Source organism: Tiliqua scincoides, chromosome 7, assembly GCF_035046505.1.
Source record: "Tiliqua scincoides isolate rTilSci1 chromosome 7, rTilSci1.hap2, whole genome shotgun sequence".
NCBI classification, from domain to species: Eukaryota; Metazoa; Chordata; class Lepidosauria; order Squamata; family Scincidae; genus Tiliqua; species Tiliqua scincoides.
In genome coordinates, this window is record NC_089827.1 from 32,089,831 (window position 1) to 32,113,817 (window position 23,987).

Sequence of the window (23,987 nt, forward strand, 5' to 3'; positions counted from 1 at the left end):
CATGTTGATTACATGTCGTGTGTGCTTCCTGATTCTGGGCATGGGCAACAGCTGCCTCCATTCATGTTCTAATCGTGAGCTTTCTGAGAACATGTAGCTGTCTGCTAAACAGCAGGCTGGGCTAGATGCTCTGATGGAAGCTGGCTGTTTTTACTGTGTCTCTTGTCCACCGAGTCTGTTGGTGCTTTGGGACTTACTGAACACTTCTGACCACAGAATAATAAGTGTGTGATACTGTGGCCGTATTCTGCCATTCTATGAATCATTGGCAGAGCACCTTTTTGTGCAATGAAACAAAAACCAAAAGCCCGTCTTATGGTGCAGAACTCTGTGCCACAAAGTGTGGTGTGGCCACCAGCCTAGTTGGCTTTAAATGTGGTCTAGACAACTTCATAGTGGTTGTCTATCGGCTAATAGGATGACAAAATGGCACTTCCAGTAGTTTCAGGGAGGCAACTGTGGGCAGGGCTGTTGCCTTCATACCCTGCTTATGGCCTTCCTGAAGGCAGCTGTTTGGTCTCTGAGGGAAGCAGGATCCTGGAGTGGATGGACCAATAGTCTGATCTGGCAGGGCTCTTCTGAATCATCTTGTGAGAGCATCACTGTACAATAGGGATTTGTAAGTGGGAGTCCTGGAAAAGTGGGGCTCTGATTAACAAATGCCTCTTCATTACCTCAGTCACTCTTGAATTGAATGCATGAAGACTGGGTTTGTTTCTGTCATTGCAGGTGATCCTCCTCAGGCAGCTGCCTGGATTGGCCAGTGCATTCTCTATTTACTCATCATGGTCTTTGAGAAAGCTGTCATAAGCCTTGTCTTGCTCATTCCTGGCTGGACAAAGGTAAGAAAGATGCATGTTTTGTTGGTGGAGGGCAGAGACCGTGCTTGCTGCATTCAGTTGCCTAACTTCCTGTGGACTCAAAGGGATGAGCCACATATCTTGTAAAATCACATGGAGAGTCCAGGTATTGCACCACTTCAGACTGCAGGGGTGGGGGTGTTACTTTAAAAATGTTACACCCTTGCACATAATAAATGACTAGTCTGGAAATTATCTCCCAGATATTCTGGTTTGCTACATGCAGGGAATTTTTTGATGGAGAGCATTTAAAAACAAAATTGCAGCCTCCGTCCAGGAAGATAACTGTCATATGACTTTGTTAAATATGTAGCTTGGCTGTTTGCATACAGTTGCATCCATTGGTTTCAACATTCCTGGGTGTAAGCCCCATTGAACATCATGGGGCTTACTTCTGAGAAGGCATGCATAGGGTCGCACTGCAAGCTGAGTTCATTTGTTTGGGTTGGTTGCTTAGGGCTGTTGTGTTCCCTCTGCTCTTGTATATGGATACACTTTTTGTCCTTCCCTTTATAAATTACTTTAATGAAGCATTGGCATTTCAGAAAACTGCACTGCACTAACCTGCACCGAAGCCTGCTGTTGTAAGGTCTGCTTACTTGTCCAGCTGTGGAATTATCTAAGAAGCCAGAAGCTATAAAATCAAGGCAACAGCAGTTTGAGACACATGGCAAGGGTTGCTTCAGTTCACACTTGATAAATGTGCAAGATGCATTTGTTCTCTCTCAAAGGTGCATGGTGTTTACTTTTCCAGCTTCAGGAAAAACTCCTGGACTACATTCCTGACCCTCAGCTGGAGCTGGTCTTGGTGATGCTCGTTGTGCCTTTTGTAGTCAATGTAAGTAATGCTGGGAGGAAACGTTACATCCTAGACTGAGTTTCAAGGCTGGGATCTGGAAGCCCCTCTTAGCTCTGGATGGTTCCCACTCTTGGACTGAAATGAAGTTTGCATCTGGTGAAGGCTTGCAAAGATGTCAGACAGGAGTTATGTTTGCAGAAGAGGGAGGGAAACCATGAGTGTGGGTTGCAACAGCTGGTCACTGGGACAGGCTAGTTCTGGCAAGTGTTCAGCAGGCTGGGCCTCTGGTGTTTGTGCCACCTGAGTGGCCCCCTCTCAGAGCCAGAGAGGGAGTCTGAGAAGGAAGCCCTAGTGCCCTTCAGATTCCTCCTAAAAGAGAGCAAAACCCCTGAAAGAGCAGAAGGTAGTCCAGCATAAACCCATAAACAGCATAGAGATACAGGATACTGTAGTGCTTACAAAACTAGGCTAGGATTAGGGGAGACCATGGTTCAGATCTGAACTCTGCTGTGAATGACTGGATCACTGGGCCAGTTGCTGTCTCTTAGCCTGACCTACCTCTCAGGGTTGTTGTGAAGATAAATGGCTAGGTAAAGAACCATGTACACTGCCCTGAAACCATTAGATGAGAGGCAAAATAAAAATGCAGAAATGTCAAAATTTAAACATTTAAAACAAATAACAAATTAAAATTAAGAAATATAGAGGGGGGGAGTCTGCTTGAAAGCAATCAAATTTGAATTACCGCAGATAGTGTGAGTCAATCTCACAGATGAGAGCTGAGTTTGAACCAAAAAGCATGGAATTTTCTAAGACCCATGGATAAGTTGGGGGGGGGGTTAAACTTAGACTATAGTTTTGTCTAATTTTACCCAAGGCCAGATCCTGAAAAATAATTAACCTACCATAATAAAACATAGTAAAAGATCATAAAATACATTTTATTCCTTAACTTTTTAAATTCTTCTCTTCACAACCTTTTTGTAAACACTATCAGAGAAAGTGCACTCTAATCAACATACTGGTAGAACCATTAATCAAATCCTTCTTTAAGGTTCCTGGTGTGTTAAGCCAGAGGCTCTACATATAACACACAACATATAACACATAACTGGGGGCCAAGTCCTATCCAGTTTTCCAGCACCAGTGCAGCTGTGCCAATGGGATAAGTGCTGTGCCAAGGGAGCAATTATGAAAGCCTCCTCCAGGTAACATTTGTTCCCTTTGCTCAAGGCTGCAATGCGGCTGCACTGGCACTGTAAAGTTGGATAGCATTGGGCCCTGGAATGTGCAATTCAATTCACAGTGGAGAGACAAGCAACAAGGAATGACTGTGAGCAAGTGCAGCTACCCATAGTTGCAACCCGATTTACTCAGAGGTGGACACATTGCTTTCCATGGGTGTTACTTTTAAGTAATGGTGCACTGAATTGTAGCCTCAGACTTTGTTTCATGAAGATTACATCTTGATAATGAAGATTACATCTTGGTGTTTGAAAAATCAGACCTCTGCCAAACATTTGAAAAATGGAACAAGGGTGCAGAAGGATTGGGTGTAATCATGCCAAAGAGAAAGAGGCTTATTTGAGTTTTAAATGGAAATCTCAGGAGCAGTGAAAAGATAAACTTTGGCTGCAGCTAGCCCTGGAGTCCATCGCCATGGAGATTGATTGCCCTGTCATTATCTCTGCTGCCATGATGTGCATGAACAGGGGTCACCCCTGAGTCACCTAGCAGATAAGGCAAGGGGGTGATCAACTCTTGATTTCTTGGCAGAAATTTCTGCCTTATAGGTGAGTATCTACAGTATGAAGTTCTCCAGAGATGGAATGAATCTTTTAAGTATAGCTTTCTTGCACAATTTAAGAGCTCCTAAACAGCCAGTAATCTTGCAGATGCTAGAGGCGCTGGATTAAGATGCTGTATATTACATATTTGGTGGTAGTGTGAAATCATTCAAAAACTACCTGCACTGAGTAGGAAACTTGCAATTGCACTGCAGGTTGTTTTGTTAAATAACAAATTGTACCCAAAGGGAAGCTTGGAGCATTAGTGATAGATCTGTTAACCATTTGCTAGATTAACTGGCAAACACACTAGAGGAACAGTAGGAAGCTAGTTGCTGGAGAGTGGTGTGGGAGGGCTTCAGTGTGCCTGCCTTTTTGGAAGAAGGGCAAGCATAGGTCACTCATAGAAGTAGAAACAAGCCTCAATGGAATGTACAAACACAAATGATTGATATTTTCAAATGTCTGTAAATCATAAGATTAGATGTGTGTGTTATATAATGTCATACTGAAAACAGTTTTTTAAATGTGTGGGAGCTTTTCCTCTCTTGGCAGCTGCTGGGAGGAGAGTGGCAGGTTCTGGATAGACTACTGGGGGGGTCTGTTAAAAGGTGACTTCTTGCCACATTTCTCCTCTGTGGTGTGGTCTGATCCAGGTGCATGGGGTGATAACTTGAACTAATGTCTACTCTGATCCTAAATGTGTGTCTGTCTTGCTCTCAGAGCCATTGCTTATGCAATTTAAAAGAATGCAGACAACAGCCATTAATGTTCTAGATCCGGGGTGTCCAAACTTTTAGGCAGGAGGGCCACATCATCTTGCTGACACTGTGTCGGGGGCCGAATTATTTTACATTTCAAATTTGAATAAATTTACATAAATGAATATATTAGAGATGGAACTTGTATGAATGAACGAATGCCTTGCAATAGCGCAAGGCCTATAAAAATCCTTGCACAAAGCAAGACTAGCCTTTCCTTCACTGCCACTGCTACATCACTGATGTGAAATAGTGGAGGGAATCCACTGATTCCACATCACTGATGTGAATCAGTGGAGGGAACCCTTGTCCCACAGCTCATGCGAGAGGTCAAACAGTCATCTTCACACTGAGAGCAGTTGCGTCAGGCCAGCATGGGCTCCAGCAAGACTCCGGAGGGCCAGATGCTCATTGGAGACTGGGGGCTCCCCATGGGCCAGATTGTGAGTCCCTGAGGGCCACAAGCGGCGCCCGGGCCGGGGTTTGGGCACCCCTGTTCTAGATGTTGGAGGCCTCAGGTTACAATGCCAGATTTTTACATATTTATTCAGGTAAACCAGAATTGATTTCACTATCCTGAAGTCTGCTCACCACCTGCTCTGTAAGCTAGTTGAATTCATCATCTTAAAATTCAGATGGAAAGGCAAGAACCTAAATATTTTAAATGGATTCCTTGCCATCTCTCTGAATGGATGCATTAAATTTTGAGCTGGAAGCAAAAGTTGAAGTTTTGCAGAACTTGTGAGCATAGCGCAAACCATTCTCAAGTTCATATGTTGGGTGCTGCTTTCTGTCTGTGAAATTTTTGAGGAAAAATCCAATGCAATTGGAAAATAACAGAAAAGGCATGGGAATACTAAATGTAACAATCTGCTAATACATTGGATAACTAAATACAACTCAAATCTGATGTGTGGGCCTTGTATAGTCTTTACCTTGCCTACATGTGACTGGAGATGTGTTCTTGACCAGACATCTGTTTTAACTCTACCCTAGGTATTTAATTGCCCTAGCATTACCAGTGGGGAAATGCAGCAAAAAATCAGATTCCCCCTCTTTCATTTAAAATGGCATGTTTCTGATACCAAAGCCCATTGGCAGTAAAGTTTATGTTTAAGTAGTTACAAGGAAGTTCAGCATATCTTCATTTTTGATAAATCAGTCCTAATTTTATTATTTTTGTAGATAGGCTCTTTGAAGTCTAGCCAGGAAGGTGTGAATGAGAATGTCTGTGGGCATCCCCCTGATGCCAACTGGCATATTAGAGCTCTGAATGGCCCCCTTTTGTGCTGCTCTGCCCAGACTTAGAATCTCTTATATTTTTGATAACTGAAAGGATGCACTGAACTCTGAAATGCTTAGCATTTGATGTGACCAAACTCCTCCTTCTCGTAAGGCTGTTATGTTCTGGGTTGTGGACAGCTTGATCATGAGGAAGCACAAGCAAAAGGAAAGTCTTGAAATCGGAGACACGATAGTAAACCCTCAAGCTGTGAAGAATGAAGAGTACCAGGTAGGAGCAAAAAGCTGTTGCTGCCGTTGCATTGAATAACCAGTCATTAAACTTTGGTAGTTGGCTGCATCAGTGACAGCTGGGAGCTCAACGGTCCTGACAACAAGGCTTTTCCTGCTTGTATAATTTCAACATATGATAACTCCTTGTTGCTAATTCAGCAAGTAATTCTGGACAACAAATTTTTATACAGGTCATGCCCCCAAGGTTAAATTAGTCATTTCTTATACATTTTGAGATGCAGAACATGAATATGGCAAAGACAATGCAAAATTGGCTATGGTTTGTGAGACATCCACAATAGATAGTTCCCATAGACATGTACTGGTAAACGTCCGCTTCTTTCCCACCACCTATGCTTGCAGTGCAATTATTTTCTCCTAAACTATAGCCAGTTTCATTGTCGTTTTCATGTTCAGTGCATTGAAATTAGTAAAGATTAGCTATTTCCATTTCAGAGGCAAATTGTGCATTGTCCAATGCAATTTTTAAATGACCATATTTTGATCTGAATAAGGCTTGGAGAGCCAGTAACATTGACTCCACCTATGGCCATTTACCCATGAAGGCAAAAGGGGCCTGACCCCCTTTGTCCCATTTGGAACACTCAATCAAAGATCTGGTGGGGCTCTCCCCTTACACATCTCAGCTGCTCACTCCCCCAAGTAGTACATTGATGATAGTGCTATGTTAATTAGCAATGCCCTTCACCATGGCCAAGATCCTTCTGTAATGTCCTGTAAGTGAGCCAAGGTACAAGCAACCAAAAGTAAATAGTTGAGGTGGTATGTCTGAAACAAGAAAGCAGCTTTATACTAAATAAGGCCATTCATCCCCTTATCCCTCATCCAATTTTCAAACTCTCTGGGAGTTTCTCAAACTCTCTTTCAAGACAGCAAGAGATCTTCATCCTGGTGCCCTATCTGAGTCACCGCACCCCTGCAGGCTTCCCAGCTCAGACAGACACCACCATCTTGGATCTCATGAGATTTTGCAAGATCCAAGATCGTGGTGCCCAAATTTCACGCGATTTTGTGAGAACCAAGGTGTGGCACCTGGGAGAAGAGGTAGAAGGGAACACCATGGACATCCTGTGGTGCCCCATGATGATATACACATGGGGACTCCTGCTCTAGAGTATTGAGTAGAAACCTTTCCTGCATCTGCTACCTAATTCTTTTTTTAAATGAGAGGTGCTGGGAGTTGAATCTGGGACATCTTTCATGCAAAGCAGGTGCTCTGGCAGAGTGTTTTCCAAGGTGTATGAATCAGGAGAGGGCTCTGCCAAAGCCTCTGCTGTTCAGCATAGGTGCCAAGAGTCCTTTGTACCTCAGCTCACATGGAAGAATACAGATGAGGTGCATAAAGAGAGGAAGGGACTTCTGAAATTCAGAGGGAAGGAACAACTCAAGGGATGGATTGGGCCTCTGGCTGCTACTTGCTGTGCAATCTGCATAAATGCCTTGTGAAGAATATGGACACATAGCAACCAGGTAAAGTGTGTTGAGCTCTTGAATCAGGTCTGCAAAATGTCTGTGGGAAAACTATACTAATGAAAAGTGTTCCGGTACAGGACACTTTTCTTCCACTTCATTGCACTTTGTCTACAATGGCCATGAAATGGAGAGACCAAGAATCAGTCTACATTTTTATTGCCCTTCCCTAGAATAGACAAGAAGTCTCAACATCCTCTACAACCTTTCTTGTAAGTTCAAAGGAAACTATCCATAATAGGTTCGTGATGAGTCTTTGTTCTCGCTCTTGTATATCAGCTCCTGTCAGTTATGCACAGGATCTCTTGTCTCTGTTTGCAGATGTCCTTGTGGTCAAAGGGCAAAACCAGCCTAGCAGATAAGCAGTCCATCTCATTTCCCTTCCCCCTATGTATGCTATGACCATCTTGGTTCTTTTTGTCTAAATTGCAACTCTGTGCTGCAAAGCCCCCAGCTGTAAGAGGAGACCTCGTGAATCCCTGTTGTAATATCATGGCCAGTGGACAACTCTTCTTTTTTTTAAATTGGAATTTTAAGAAAATTCTCTGTCTTTATCAGTACTGTAGCTGTTTTGAGCTTCCCTTCTTTGAATGAGGCTGCACTTTCTGTATTGGTAATGTGGGAAGAAGTATGGGGTGGTTACCCCTAGTGAGATGATGTGATTTTTACACCTAAGAATGAAAAATAAACATTTTCAGTTAAAAAGTAGATATGTGCAAGAAAAAAATTGTTTTAATTTTAAAAATAATGGACAGAAAAATGAATGAAAGTAAGAGCAACATGAAGAAAAAAGTATTTCTTGTGACAAGCAGTTCCTGACTGAACCCCTAAGCAGTTTTTTTTTGCTGTAGCCATTTTTCCCCAAACTGCCCTGTGGCTACACTGCATTGTGGAGAACATGAGCGAGTTTGTCACTGCTATTTGTCGGCTGTTTGTGGTGGCACTGTGGTCATTAGTGGCTTGTTCCAAAATAAGAAGCATTATATTAATTCATAAACATCATCATGAAAATGAGTGGGGGTTCCAAAAAGAGAACTATGCCTGAGCTTATACAGAGGAATCCTGGGACAGAGACATAAACACAGGACCTTCTTTGGGCAATATTTATTTACTTTGAGCATCTTTTTTTCTCCACTCGTTGGTCAGTAAGGCTCTAGAATGGCTTGCACAGAATCAGTAAAAATGGCAACAAAACATGAAATGGGTACAAGGCACATTTGGTCTTTCAAACAGCTGGGAGCGCAATCCTATCCTAATTTCCAGCACTGGTGCAGCCACAATGCAACCCCAAGGTAAGGGAACAAATGTTCTCATACCTTGAGGAGGCCTCTGTGACTGCCCCCCACACCACAGGATGCAGCACATGCCCCATTGACATGGCTGCACCTACACTGGAAGTTGGATAGGATTGGACCCTGAGTTGGCAGCGATAGCACTTTGGTTTGCTGGCTATGGTTTTGTCTCCTTCTGAGGAGAGGAGATCTCGGCGCCAGCTGCAGAAGCAGCAAATGTAAAAATTTGATAATCCCCAAGGGCCATATCAAACTTGAATCAAACTCACAGGCCCTCAGGTAAAAATGTCGTGACATTTTTGCTCCTATGTGTAAGAATATATGTCTGCCTCACTCTTGCATGCCTTTGCTCCAATTTTGTATCTGTTACTGTTCTTGGGATGTGTATTCTGCTTTGTGATAGTATATCTGTGTTCATTGTGGCAGCAAGAAACCTGGAGGTGGGCAAATAATATTGGTACAAGTCAGATAACCCTATGGTGTAAATGTTACCTTGCTCTCATTCTGGAATGTGTTGCTACAGAAGCCTGATAAGACTGTATACCTTTTTGGCAGCAAAAGGCACTGTCTGTGCATGGTATTTTCCTGAACTTTTACACAACTTCTTCCCTTGGCTTCAAGGACTAGTCCACCCAGTAGAGCTGTGGGATGGAAGCCTTTTTAGATGGAGGTCATAGCAGTATTGAGGCTATCTCATTTTGTTAGCCATGCATGTACAAGGCCTTCATGGGATTGGCCGACTACTCTGCACCAGTGAATGTAGATTGTCTCCTCTTCCTTGCAACAGGACTTTGGCAGAGGGGTTTTTCCTTTCTCCTCCTGCCTAAGATCTTTGCAACTAGAGGTACCAAAGATGGAACCTGGACCTTCCTGAATGCAAAGAATATCCACTACCACTAGCTATGTGCTTCCAGTGTGGTGGAGTAGTCTTATGTGACCACTCCAACATATGTCTCAGAATGAGAATTTGTCAGTCTGAAAGATGTTTAGAAGCTGGGTTGAACCAGGAATGCAAGGAGTCGCTTGTCATCTTGCTATGGGACCCTTCACAAGATCTGCCTTGCTAAAGCAGAGTCTGGGGAAAGTCTGGTGGTTTCACCACATAAAAAATGTGAGAGGGATTAATGTGGAGGAAGCATGAGATTGTAGATGTTGTTTAAAGAGTTGTATGCACCTTTGTATGTACCCCTGGGGGCTGGGGATAAGAATAGGCCCTCAGTTTGACTGTACTTGTCATAAGAGGCGACTAAACAGCCACCGGGTAGATGGGACTCGTCAGCCTGGGAAAGCAGCTCATCTGAGAGAAGGAAAACTCTGATCCCAAACCTCCACTGCCTTGTGGCTACATCCAGTTATGGAAAAGGCTTCAGGAGTCAACCTCGAGGCAAAATCCGGAGCCAGAGTCCCTGAGGCAGTTCATGGCTGAACACAGTCACGTTCTGGCAACTCCTGCAACGCTGCTGGAACCAACCGTATTGGCCTCTGCCTTTCCATTGGACCATTTCAGCGACATGGAGAGGGGGGATTTGCTGCATGGGTAACAGCCTATCCTCCATACCTACTTTACCCAGGCTTCGCGCACTGGAGAGGACACTGTTCCAGAACCACCATTCAGAGCGTGACACCATAGTCTTCCGAGACTGAAGGATGCCAACAATGCACCTTTATTCCTGAACTTGTTAATGAGGAGGGCCTTCCCCCCCTTTCCTAGAATAACTCAGTCCATCCTGAATTATGGAAACCCTACTTCCCTGGTAGGACATTCTGCTGTGGTAGGTGTGCATGCACAGTTTGCATAATACATCTCTCAGTTCTCTTTGAATTCTGTGGGGAGGAACATAGGCATATATATCTCTTACCTCCTTCCTACCACATAATTGTGTGGTGGAGGGGAGAATATGAACCCCTATAGTACTTAATTTGTATGCTGTGAAGTGGTTTATCTGAACCACCCACCCTTGCAATCAGCAGGATAACACAGCAGAAGGGGAGGAGAACACACCTATCCCCCCCCCCAGTGTGCTCATGTACACAGAGCAACTAAGGATAAACAAGGAATTTTAGAGAGGAGAATTCTGAGGATTCATGACTCTACAAGTTGTGATTCTAGGAAAATGTATAGGGGATATAGATGGGGAAAGAGCTGTTTGTTTTTTTCATTTGAATGCAGCTATCTTTGGTGTTCTCCTTGGGGACAAACCATTTCTTTGTCATCCTGGATCACTGCCTTTTATAATAGGTTTATCGCTGCAACTTGAGAAGAGATTTTAAAGTTTGGTATTTAAATCCTGCTAAGCTGGAAGATCTTGCTTCCTAAAACACTTGAATTGCCAGCATAGTGAGATACCTCTAGACCAGCTGGCAGGTTGGTTGAGGCCAATCTTAATCGTAGCTTCCCTGTCTTTTGCTCATTCACCTGAGAATATTTGGCAGGCTTTGTCCCTGCTCAAATGATGCAGAGGCTTTTTCTCTTGACTCCTAGGATCACCTGTGGTCAAGTGCATGGGAGTTTATCAGAATTCATCAGGGCAGTCTAACAGCAGGCGCCGACCACTATCTGTTCTGCTTCAATTTCAGGCCTATCTTGGCAATAAAGGCCTCCATTCTTTGCAGGGCAGAGTACAAGAGGTTTGGGGAATATCCAGTTCCTCTAGGCTGTATGTGCTGAATTGGCACATCCTGAATCCTCATGCAGCCTCATGTCTGAAGACTGTCATTGTTGCAGAACTTTGCACATACAGGAGGTCTGGTCTGGGCAGGGCAGGAGGTCTGGTCAAGAGGGTAGAGCCTCCGTTAGCCCGAAGATAACATCAGAAGGTCGCTAGTTTGAGGACACCGGCAGCTCCCTGAACAGCTGAGAATGGTGAGACCTTGAAGCAGCTGACAAGCTGAGCTGAGTGATTCCACCTGCTCTTGGTGTGAGCAAGAAGCGTCTTGGCTGCCCTCCATGTGAGAGATGGAGCTGCTTGTCAGCCTGTGTGGGAGAACTGGAGGCCAGAAGTGAGACCAAACCAGGAAGATCCATTCTGAAATGTTGTTGGTTCTTGAAAGAGAGAACCTCTATGTTTGTAAAAATCCCCTTGAGGGATTTTGAAATGCCTGCCTATGTGAACCGCCTTGAATAAAGTCAGAGGAGAAATCCGATGACCAGAAAGGTGGTATATAAATACCTGGTGGTTGTTGTTGCTGTTGTTATACCCCAGGGCTCTCTGATTTATTTTGCATGTGCCAAGATGTAGTCCTGGTATTATGAAGGATAATTCCTGGCAATCCCCAGGTTAGCTTAAACCTACCTCATCTCATAAATAGGAATTCTCATCAATGCAGAGCTCTTGAATCTTCATGTCCTGAGAGAGAAATAGTGTGAAATATGCTGTGGAGTGTTCCCTGCCACCCCTTTCTCTTTCAAGAACCAAAATTTCTGCTGTGTTTATACTATATTTCCTGTTAGCTCTCTGCTTGTGGGGACTGCTCTTTCCTGCCCAAAGTGCAGCCTGGACAGTAACAAGTGCAAGAGCAAGTTCCTTTGTTCTGTTTTGTATAGGGGGGGGAGATGAAAGTTTGGGGGTGGGAAAAGGACCAATCAATCACTTTTGTTGGCAGCACACGTTGCAGACAGAGGCAAGTAGTGTTTTCCCTCTCAGTTTTGCATTTCACTTGTCCCTTGTTGGCAAAGCTCAGCCCAAATTAAGTCTCTGTCCCTAGCATCCTGTCTGTTTCAGTAGCTGGCATGCAGCGTTGGATAGACAGCATGCCATAGCAAGCCATCCTGACTTGAAAGTCGGCAACCAAGCAGCTCAGAGTCTAGATTCAATTTGGTGAGATAAGGGGATGGGTGATGGATTGCATTTTGATATTTATAGACTTTACACTGGACTAGACAGAACCATTCAAATAGACTTAAACTGAAGTAGTCCATGGTACCAGGCCTTTCCCAGTCTTGCTACCCAAGAGCTTCTTAGAAGTGGAGTTATGGTGTCTGCATTTTCTTCCTGGTAATTGGGGGGGGGGGGAGAGTGTAGGTTGGAAAAATGTTGCAGTGGGAAAGGATTAAACATTATCCCAAGGCTGCTACTTCAATCCTATGTAAAGTTACAAAATTCCCCTATAGCTTTGAGTAAAACTTGTGATGTTCCATGTAGTGGAATCCTTTGCCATAAATCTTATTGGGTAGCCCTGAGCACATGCCACATTGAGCTCCTTGGAGGCAAAACAGGATATACATATAATAAATAAGACATGAGAGTTCCTAGTTAAAAGCTGTTTAAAACATACATGACTTCTTAGCAGAGAGGGTGACAAATGAGCCACTTTGCGAAGCATTAGGATTGTAGAGCAAAAATACAACTATAAATGATTTGTGTTGTATTAATTATCTGCCTTGTTTCACAGGTGCTGCTCTGTCCAGCCTTGGATTTTGATTTTGACCACTCAGACCTGTCAGAATCTCTGCTGCAAGGAGTGAGCCCAGAGACACAGAGGCAGGCAGACTATCATGTGGCAATCTGACAGAAATGTATAACTGAGCCGAAGGGCAAAGTGCCAACCCAAGAGAGTTGCAGTAAGGACACTTCTTGGGTTCTTTATGGAATTATCCACTTGGGAGATTTCAAATGAGGTGTGTGTGAGTGGAGGATCTGGGCCACTGCAGATTTTAAGCAAGGATCACAAGATGGCACTATCCTGCGTTATGTTCTAGCATGGCCAACTTCCTTTGGAATGTTCAACCTTCTAGTGCCCTCTTTGGGAACCACAGTAAAGAGTTGGCCGGGGGGTACATGGGACTTAGGTTTTACTTGTATTTTCTTCTGCCAGATTCATTCAGGCAGATGATGGATTGGGTTGATAATATAATCTGGCAGGCCAGCTACCTATTGATAGTTTGGTTCAGGACATGTACACAAATATATTGCACCTTTTAAAAAACAAGACAATTTTGTGCAACTCTTCTAGCGTGTGTGTATCCACTGATCACTCTCTTAAGCAACTGGACTGTAAAAATGTATTTATTTAAGCAAAAGACTTGGAAACTGCTCTTGTGGTTCCAAGTAATCTGATCCTTTTTTATTCCTTTTTATAAGAAGTGTAATAAATATTTGTTTAAACTTTCTTCATACTACTTCAGTTATTCCTGTTGTTTGAATTGCCTTTGGAAAGGGGGGAGGCGACTTTTCTGACCTCTGGTCTCTGGTTACCAAAGACCAGGTACTGTATGTTTCTGTATTACTGTGGAAGCTGTGCTGCGACTGGCATTTTCAAGAGAAGCTTCCTCGTAATGCTGTGACCTGTTTGTGGAGTCCACATGTTACCAATAACAGGGTTCTGTGACTTGAAATAAGACACAGAAATCTACAAACCTACCTTTGTATTCCTAGTTACCTAGGAAGGACAAAGAGTCTTGTACTTTCTGCATTTTGATCAAATACCAGTAAAAATTGGGCACATTAAACAAATGTGCATGCTTGTGCAATTTACTTCTGAAAGCATGTGTCTAAAGCTCTGATTCTTAATGTGGGGTCTTTTGAAGGAATTATGGTACCTGTCTGGTATCTCCCTCTTTGAGTCTCTGAACTTGTGCCAGACAATGCCTTTATCTTTGTTTGCAAAATACTATACTAGAAAAAATGAAATTCTGGGCTGCTCAGCTTACCAGATCTTATTAATTCTATACATGTGTGTGCACGTGGCACATAAGAGGTGCATAACTGATATGTGCTAATCAGTGATAGATATGGATTACACATATGTGTTCAGGAACACCCATCACTTTATGTTGGTATTTCCAGTTTACTGTGAATTGTTACAATTTCTATCATTAACTAAAATGTGACTGTGAATAAAGACTGAGTTCATCTTCATTTGGCAAAACCAGCCTTTTGCTAAGAACGCTACCACCTTGCTAGCGTACTGTAAAACAATCTATTTAGGAGATAATGTTTTACATTCTTTACTACAGTATTTCTCAAACCATGGGTCGGGACCCACTAGGTGGTTCATGAGCCAATTTCAGGTGGGTCCCCATTCATTTCAATATTTTATTTTTAATATATTAGACTTGATGCTACCATAGTATGTGACTGCATTTATGGAAATGTTACAGACCAGTACTTTTAACAAGCTAGTATGTAGATTCTTTGAACAATGATAGTCAATGGGACTTACTCCTGGGTAAGCGTGGGTAGGATTGCAGCCTAGGATTGTTAAAAATTTTCCTGCTTGATGATGTCACTTCCAGTCATGACATCACTTCTGGTGGGTTCTGACAGATTCTCATTCTAAAAAAGTGGGTCCCAGTGCTAAATGTGTGAGAACCACTGCTCTAGTATCCAAGGGAAGGGGCTTAACTCAGTGGCTTTGTGTGCAGAAGAGCATCAGTTCAAAGACTCACACAACAAGTACTGGTAAAGACCTCTGCTGAATACCCGAGAGAGCCAGCACAGTTGGAGTAAACTGTGCCAGGCTATATCAATGACATCTTCATATGTTCAAGCATTGGACATGGCTGAGGCAATGTTGTAACTTCCCCCTACCTTTAATGCCAACTCTGTAGGAGACTGGTATGGGCAGGAATGCTTATTCATGTGACCAAGTTGGCATACTGTTAATGGCTCTTTGTTGATTGAGTATACTGTATTCTCGTATATAAGCTGCACTTCAATTGACACATCATGAAGTTGTTTGGGGCTGCTTCATCATGGGTTCTTAGCATCACCCAAGTTTATTGCCCCAAAGCCACCTAAAGGGTGGCTTGGTAACACTGCAACACTTGATATGCCTGCCAGAGACTGTGCTGATTTCAGGTGCTTATTTGGTTGTGTGAATTTAGCCTTTAGACCTGAGAGAGAGAGCACCATAACACATTATGGAGAGTTGAATTCCAATCCATACATCTCAGGATTCAGTCTGGATCTTTTAAACCCAATTATAAGGCAGAGGTGCCCTTTATCAAACATGCTTACATTGCAGGCCACAGCCTTGTGCTTACAGCTCCAGCTCTCCCTCTTGGAGAAGAAGCAAATGTGGCATTCAGCTAGGTGGAGTGAGGAGGTTCAGCTCATGCAATCAGGTTTTGGGACCAGTACCCCTTTTGCTATTTAGAAGTTGAGCTTCCCTTAGCAGTAATATGTGCAGTTGCAGGCCAATGTGATTTACAATTTCAATCTTATATCAGGTAGGGGTACCGGCAGGCAGGTGGAGTTGCTCATTATATGAATCGAGAAACGTCCACATTATGAATGTGTTAGAAAACTCTGTAATAAATCTTTCTTAATTTGGCCCCTAGTAGTTTGCCAGCCTAGTAGGTACAATTAAAATGTCAGCAGACCTTTGAGTCTCTCTGCATCTGTGGCAGTGAGCTAACTTGACTGGCAGCAACTGATGACTGCTGCTTTCATGACTCAATTCTGTGGTGTTTTTTTTTGCCTCTGATAGGTTTCTAGAACAGGCTTTGGTGTTCGGAGATAATTATTAAGGTAAATGTTCCACTTGGGAGAAACCTTAAGTCGAAAGCAGGGAGCAACCCACATCAAGGTGGACTTTGGTTCATGCAAGGCAGGTTGCTCAGTTGCAGGTATGTGCTGACCCTAACCGTGAGGCTGACTAAAGTGGCAGTTCTGAATGGTGAATTGGAGGACAGTGGCAAATTGACAAGGGGTGCTCTGCCCCTCCCCGTATCTGACCCCTCCCTCTTCTAGTCTGTTGCCCACCAAGCTCCTTCAATTGGAGTCCAGCCCTCTTCTCACTCCTTGCAAACAAACAGGTAAAGAATTGGGGCAGTGACAGCTCACCTCTTCCACCAGGGTCACCTTGGGTGATTGGGGTGGTGGAGCTACAAGAAGCGGCAGTAGCAAAGTAACGCTATTGCAATTTACATGGTTTTGTGAATGACCGGAACAGGCTTGCTTCTCCTCTTTACCCTGCCTTCTCCTTGTTCTGCCTTGTCCTAATAGCAGAGAATATGGCAGCAGTTGTTGGATTTGGGCTAAGGTGACTTGTTTTGTGGAACACCTTTCTTTAACAGTAGAATTGCAACATTGGATGCAAATAGGAGCATGCAATGCCCCTAGCAGGGCCAGCTCTCCCACCAGGCAAAGTAAGGAGAATGTGTGCATGGAGTGGGAGAATGCTATAATTTTGGCTTTTCTGCCCCTGGGCCCAAAAGGTCTTGGTGATGCAGGGCCCAAGGAACTCTGCCCAGAAACTATCTCTTCCTCAGCTTCCCAGATATGTGTAACTTGTGTTTTAAATTACCCCTTGCTGTATTGACTTTGTCCTTTTCAGAAGGCCAGTAAAATGAAAAACTGCCTTCTGAGAAACATAGGTGCTTGGCCTGTGTGCTGAGAGGCTACAGAAAGGGGTCATCAGGGGCTAAGGGGGCAGCCTATTTTCTGCTTGTATTTAGAATGTTTGCTCTGGTTCTATCAAGCTTTACCCCAAGGCAGCAGCCTCTTCTGCCCTGATCTCTTCCTTCACCCTGGAGCCACTGGGCTCTGCCTTCTGCTCCCCCTCCCTTGACCTCTGAGCCTCATGTTACAATCCTATGTACACTTTTCCTGAGAGTAGACCCCACTGAACACAATGGAACTTGCTTCTGAGTAGACCTAGTTTCTGACAAGATGGGTGCTTGTACTACAGGTTGCTTTCCAGAAAGCCTGGTCTCTAGTCAGAGTGTCTGTAATAATTCACTAAAGAAAAAAATATGCTCCATGACTTTAGAGACATCTGTTATTAATTCACACATCCCTGGGATGAGCCTAGGCTATATGTCAGGCCTTTGACATATATGGGGTCTGTTTGTGTAGTGCAATTGATTTTAAAGCTCTCAGGGGCTGCCTCTCCCATGGGCTTGGTATGGGTCTGTGTCCTTGGGCACTTCAGTTATTCTTAGCTAGCCTGAGTAAAATGGGACTAATATCCAGGTAAATAGGTAAAATGGGACCTACCTCACCTGGGAAATTCTGAGGGCAGCACACAAATACGATAAAGTGCTTTGCAAATTGGAGAGGGGAATTTGTACTTCCAGTCTGAGCCAAAGGAGACATATAGGCAGACATCCTAAACACACTTAATACAGTAAATTCCTCTTGAACTCAGTTGAACTTGCTTTTGTATAAATATGCTTAGAAGTGTGTCTCCATAAACTAGATTGTGCCTCCTTGTACTTTCTCATGCGTTTTGAAATACCAGTGCGGCTAGGGCTGCTAGCCTGCCTTGGAGAACCCAGAACTTGGCATTATTGTCCAAGTAACTTTTGAAAGCAATCCTGGGATTTGTCACAGAACTCCCAGGAATGTTCATCATCAGATTGGAAAAAAATCTCTCCAAGAATAGCTTCAGTCCGTGCTAGCAATGCTAAGTACTACAGCCACTGTTTGGGGGCTGAGAGAGGCTTTGCTCCCAAAAACAACAGCCTAGTTGTGATAAGCAGGATTCAGCCCAGTGTTAAACTCCTTTGAAGCCCATTGATCTTGGTGGAGAAGTTGACCACCACCTGTTTATGAAGTCAATGGGATCTAAAGCTGTTTCATCTTGGGCTGATTTAGGCCTGTGTTTCTCACCAGCCCTCAGCACTCTCCCCAAACAAACTATATTTAACATCCAAACCCAATTATTATTATTCATTCACCAGCCCAATTCAACTGAAAAGCCTCTGTTCCTATATGAAGAAGTTGCATGAACTGTATTCACAAGCTTTATAAAAAGCCACCACACATCATGTTGGACGGGAGCTACATGTGAAAGTGTCCTTAATAGGGAAGAGACCAGGCCTTGTTCTTTTTGAATGGAAGTGCTTTTCTTAGCATGGTTCTTTGGCACCACAAAGCACAGGCCAAGAGTCTCCTTTTGTAGGGGCTTATTTCAGATGTGTCAAAATTAGATGGGATTCTTTTCCCTCAAAGTCTGCTTTCCATCAAGGAGCTAGTCCCCCTGTCAAAAGGGTGAGAGGCCAAGTAATCTTTGTAATCCCCATCTATCAGTTTCTCTGCGTTGTTCCTGGCAAACCAGCAGTCCACTTCCTGTTGGCCGTTGTAGATCTTCCTCTGCTTCCACACCACAGGAACCAGACGCCCCTTCAGCCTTAAGACATTCTTGGAGTTCGTGTCTGCCCCTTTTGTCTGGTTCCAGCTGGCAACATGGTGGCTTTGATCAAGAGGCTCCTGGGTAAGCTTAACATCTTGATATAAGAACTGACCTAGGAAAAGAGGAAAGGTAGAACTTGAGTAAGGTGAGAGGTATGAAGGTAGCAAATGCAATCCATGCAGGACTTCTGAGGAGACAGGCACAGGAGGGGCTCTGAGGCTGCAGTCCTGTCCACACTTTCCTGGGAGGAAGCCCCACTGCCTCTAATGGGACTGACTTCTGAGTAGACAGGCACAGGATTGGGCCCTGAGGCTGCCATCCTATCCACAGTAAGCCCCATTCACTAAAGTGGACTTCTGAGTAGACAATGCATAGGATTGGGCTCTTAGGCTGCAATCCTAGGCACTTTCCTGGGAGTAACCTTCATTGACTAGAACGAGATTTACTTCAGAGTAGACATACCTAGGATTGGGCTCTTAATCCTGGCAGAGATATATATCTGCACCCGTTTTCACATGCTAAGGGCAGGTGAAAAGGGATTCTACGTGTGTACAACGTGCTGTCCAGCCTTGCCAGAGATCCTCCTCATCCTTCCCCCACAAGCATGCCCTCCGCCAGCCAGCATTTGCAGCTCCTATCCAGCAATGCACAGCAGCTGCTCAGGGCAGCAGAGAACATACAATTGCATGCCAAGCGCCTTCCCAAAGACACAGAGTATCAATGTTGAATAAGAATCTCTCGGGACCCACCTGAAGCGATAAACCTAGGCTGCAATCCTACCCACACTTCCCCAGGAGTAAGTCCCATTGACTATCATTGTTAAAAGCATATATAGAGAGTAGCTTGTTAAAAATACAGAGCTGTAACATTTCCCCAAATTTATTTATTTATTTATTTATTGGATTTGTATTCCGCCTTTCTCCCCGAAGGGCACCCAAGCTGGCTACAGTGACATACTATGGTAGCATCAAGTCTAGGATATTAAAAATAAAATATTGAAATGAATGGGGACCCACCTGAAATGGGCTCATGACCCACCTAGTGGGTCCCAACCCACAGTTTGAGAAACACTGCTCTAAATCAAACGAAGTCCTGCAAGCTTGTTTCTCCTTCCTCTCATTCATTCAGAACTCAGCGTCACCCAGTGGCGTAGCTAATGATCTGGTGCCAAGCTAATGAGCCTGGTGCCAAGTTCAAAATGTTGCCCTGGAAGTGATGTCACAACCAGAAGTGACATCACACCCATGCTTTTTAAAAAGTAAAAATTGGGAGGAACCCACCTCCTCCACCCAACAGCTCAAAACCCACTTCCTTCCCCCCAGTCAGTGGCTTAGCTAAGGCATATATCTGCTACCTGGCGTCAATGATTTTGTAGTTCCCCCCTGAATGACAGAATCAAATTTAATTAAGTAAATAAATAAAAAGCTATTGGTTCTATGCAGTATCATAACATCTCATTGGCACTCAGAACAGTCTCATAGGTCTGTTTGGAGTTAAGCAAACCCACTTTTTGTTCCACAAGGCAGTTGTGTTTTCATTTTCTGGTTAACTGGCCATAACTTTTGATAGATTACAGATATTCTGGTGCAGTTTGTTTCATTGCATTCTGCATTAAATTACCTTTCCAGTGATATATTATGGTATTATTCATACATACCAAGATTTTCACAATTTTGGTCACTAGTGGCAAGCTCAGCTTGTTGTCCCCCTAAAGCTGGATGCAACTGCTGGCCCCTGCACCCCCTTAGCTACGTCACTGGCATCACCCAATGAAAGTGACCCAATGAATTCTGTCAGGAGCTTGGTAAGTATTTGCATTTTAAAAAATTGTTTTAATTGGGCAGAGGTGGCGGACCCAAGGTAGCACTGGGTAGCATTCCAGGTCATGCTGCCCCTGTCTGAACAAATTCAGGGAGTAAATTATTTTGGTTTACAGCCATCCTAGTTAGAAATTGACCCCTCTTATTCAAGCATAATATGCCTCTGATAACCAGATGCTGAGGACAAGCTACAGGAAATGGTCATCTCTACCTTTCATGCTCATGAACTTCCCAGGGAATCAGGCTCCCCATGATTGGAGATAGAACTGGGTTAGATGGACCTTCACTCTGATACAGTATAACTGACTTTATGGTCTGATGCCACACTGTGCATCTTTGGAAGAAAAAGTGGCTCCTCCTTACCTATTAGTCCATGGGATCCAGCAGAAAGTCCTTTGCTGTTAGAAATATAGAAGCCCAAATGGTCTTTTTGATAATGAGCAGGATTCTTGTAGTGGTGGATCAGAATGACAAAACCAATGGTGCCCCTTATCACCACAGTGACATTGGAGAGGGCAAAAATGGACACTTCAAGGTTCTTGCTTCCTACCACAGCACTATGATCACAAGGCAGGATAAACCTCTCCCCGTTGTCCATGATAACCTTTGTGGGGGTGATCTCCAGGTATGCTCTTTCTGGCTTGTCACTGAGAATGGTGATGCTTCTGAAATAGGTCCTTTGTTTCTTATGGCCATGGTGAGGGGCTGGGGCTCCTATCAGTTGACCATTCACTGTCACACCTTAAAAGACAAGGAAAAGGAAACAGGATGTGGTTCAGAGATTTTGCTGAGAAGTGTGTTCTGGGGTGCTCACTCAATGCCTATGTGAAGTCTGGTATGCAACTTGAGTTACTGCAAATCCCAACCCTTTAAAAATAAAAAATAGTTGACAGTCCTCACAGTTACAGAGCTAATATCTGAAAACCTGGAGCTAATATCTGAAAACCTGGAGAAAGTATTTCTAAACAGCTCCAGTGGTGATGGGGCAGGGTTTCTGCATCTTCTTTGATGCAGAAATGTTGAGGAACTTCTTTCCAGTTGCCCTCCTCCTGCACAGCTGCATCCAGCTCAAAACTGTTGCATTTTTTTAAAATGTAGAGGAAAGGACTGCAGAACTCAACGTAATGTGTCATTTGAATCTCAGTATAAGAGCAACTACAAGTGTAAGAGCAAGCATAGCAGTGCTCAATCTACAAGAAATGGAGCAGCTGAGCCCTTTGCCAAAAAACTGGATTTGCACTGAACAAAAAAACACAGGAATGCACTGGGTTATAGAATGCGTGGAACAGGATGGCTGGAGATAGTTACAGCATAGAACTCTCTTTAATGTTTAGACTGCATTCCACTTTACAAGACTCACTGTTGCATTGTCTTGAGTTTTCACATGGTTTTGCCTCCCAATCAGTTGAGAGCTTTACTTCTTCATAAATAATCCTCTTAGAAATCATAGCTGCTGAGGAATTTCAAGCAAGATGAGGAGGTCAAGAGTGGTCCATACCCATTAGGTTGGAAAGATTTTAACAACTCCCACCTATTTGATCTACTCAGGGGCAAAGCCATGCAGTATCAGATAATAGGAAACAGGCTACACTTGCAAGATTGGGGCCAAGCAGGCAAAGATTTGACAGTTGAGAAGGATTCCTGTAACCAGCACCTAGCTTGCACTCCCTGGTCATACCTGAATTCCTGTGATCTGAAACCAATCTGAGGATGTCGCCTGGTTCCCCATCAATGTTGAAGCAGACGGTAAGCTTGCTCAAGGGCAAATCAACAACGAAATGAGGGTCACCATCCGCTGGAAAGACAATTTTTAAAAGGCAAACTCTTAAATATTTCCAGAGTTCAGTGCACAGAATACCATATAAAAATATCACCTCACAGAGCTCCTTCTTGATGTCCCACCTCCTCCACAACCCACCATGAACATTTTATATCAAGACCAGATTTTCCTAAGAGCAAACTGCTGAATCAAGGTTCAAAAGCACATTGGCCATAATAGCACAACAGAAGGAGACCTCAAGGTGTAGAGAAGGTTATTTATTGTCTTCCTTATTTTGAATATTGTGACTCTTCGTTAGGTGTGACTCTTAGGCTGCAATCCTAACCTCACTTTCCTGGGAGTAAGTACCATTGAACACAATAGGACTTACTTCTGAGTAGACCTGGTTAGGATTTTGCCCTCAGCCTAGTCTTTCAAAGACAGAAACTAGAATGTTATTTCACAGCATCTCAATGTATCAAGCTTGAAATAAGCATGGAAGGTTAGTCTAATCTCTCTGTGAAAGAGCTGAATTGGAGTCACCTCTGACAAAGTGTCACAATATGGAGCTGAGTTGGGCAATAAATTCTCTGCTGCTTCTGGTCCTCCTCCTAACATTCCTGTTCTGTATTTGCTGCCTTCCCTCTTCCTTCATTGTTCTGATAAGGCCAATGAAAAAAACAACAACCCCCTCCAAGATCTTAAGGCACTTGAAGAACTAAGGTTTATTGTGGCAAAGCTTTTGTAGGTTAGGGCCTGCCTTGTCAGATGCATGAAAAGTTAGCCTCAGCTGGCAAATGCATGTGTTGTATGATGCACACAAAAAGTCATGAAATGTAAGAGCTACAGACCTCTACATAAAGCTTAAATGCCCAAAGCAAACAGAAACGATTTGCTTCTGTGGGCTATGTCAGAATGCCAGATGCAAGGGAGGGCACCAGAATGAGGTCTCTTGTTATCTGGTGTGCTCCCTGGGGCATTTGGTGGGCCGCTGTGAGATACAGGAAGCTGGACTAGATGGGCCTATGGCCTGATCCAGTGGGGCTGTTCTTATGTTCTTAAACTAGCAGACCTGGAAACTGTGATATTTGACAGCCACATCATTGAAATTCAAGTTTTGTTCACCTGTTTCAGAACTAACTGCTCAGCTCTGAGTTACCAACATAGATAAATATTGCTTCTCTTCTCTCCCCCCCCCCCCAAAGTCAGAAGACTACAGGTCATCACAGTTGTGCATGCTCCTCCCACCATCAGAGGTCTAGAGCAGTGATTTCCAACCTTTTTCATCTCACAGCTCACCAAAAGGGCACTAAAATGGTCAAGGCACACCATCAGTGTTTTGACCATTGACAAGGCACACCATGCTGTTGGTGGGGGACTCACATCCCCCAATGGCCCTATTAATAAATGACCCTCTCCCAAATCTCCACGGCACACCTGGGAACCATTCGTGGCACACCAGTGTGCCACGGCACAGTGGTTGAAAATGGCTCGTCTAGAGAATGACAAACAGATTCAGAACCTTTTTGGTAGTGACCTCCTCCCTCTGGAATTCACACTATTTTGGCAGCTCTTTCTTGTCTTAAGGAAATGGTCAAGACAGTTTTTGCCAAGTTACAAGAAGACTAAGCAGCAGCTACTGGTGGGTGGACTATTGTGTGTATTTTAATTTTTATTCAAAACTTTAGTGTGTGTATGTTTCCTGCTACTATTGTTTTGCAGAAATTTGGTGAACGCAGCCATTGTAAAAGAGCTGGAAGTGGTTGGAGAAAGGCTGGCTCTATATAGCACTGCTCTGGGTGCCATCCATAAGAAATAAAAAT

The 23,987-nt window shown here is 43.8% G+C and overlaps 2 protein-coding genes across 4 annotated transcripts in view; one reads left to right on the plus strand and one right to left on the minus strand.

Annotated features, from left to right (window-relative positions):
- Nucleotides 1-13,613, plus strand: part of LOC136656850 (store-operated calcium entry regulator STIMATE-like) — a 48,521-nt gene extending 34,908 nt beyond the window's left edge. For both annotated transcript variants that reach the window (XM_066633225.1, XM_066633226.1), the window contains 4 exons: nucleotides 730-842; nucleotides 1,615-1,698; nucleotides 5,604-5,720; nucleotides 12,898-13,613. In XM_066633225.1, the coding sequence (XP_066489322.1) occupies nucleotides 730-842; nucleotides 1,615-1,698; nucleotides 5,604-5,720; nucleotides 12,898-13,014 (431 nt within the window). In that variant the 3' untranslated portion in view covers nucleotides 13,015-13,613. The remainder of the gene's footprint in view (nucleotides 1-729; nucleotides 843-1,614; nucleotides 1,699-5,603; nucleotides 5,721-12,897) is intronic.
- Nucleotides 12,752-23,987, minus strand: part of ITIH5 (inter-alpha-trypsin inhibitor heavy chain 5) — a 73,106-nt gene continuing 61,870 nt past the window's right edge. For both annotated transcript variants that reach the window (XM_066633224.1, XM_066633223.1), the window contains 3 exons: nucleotides 22,084-22,200; nucleotides 20,769-21,146; nucleotides 12,752-18,697 (listed from right to left, as the gene is read on the minus strand). In XM_066633224.1, coding sequence (XP_066489321.1) covers nucleotides 18,399-18,697; nucleotides 20,769-21,146; nucleotides 22,084-22,200 — 794 coding nt within the window. In that variant the 3' untranslated portion in view covers nucleotides 12,752-18,398. The remainder of the gene's footprint in view (nucleotides 18,698-20,768; nucleotides 21,147-22,083; nucleotides 22,201-23,987) is intronic.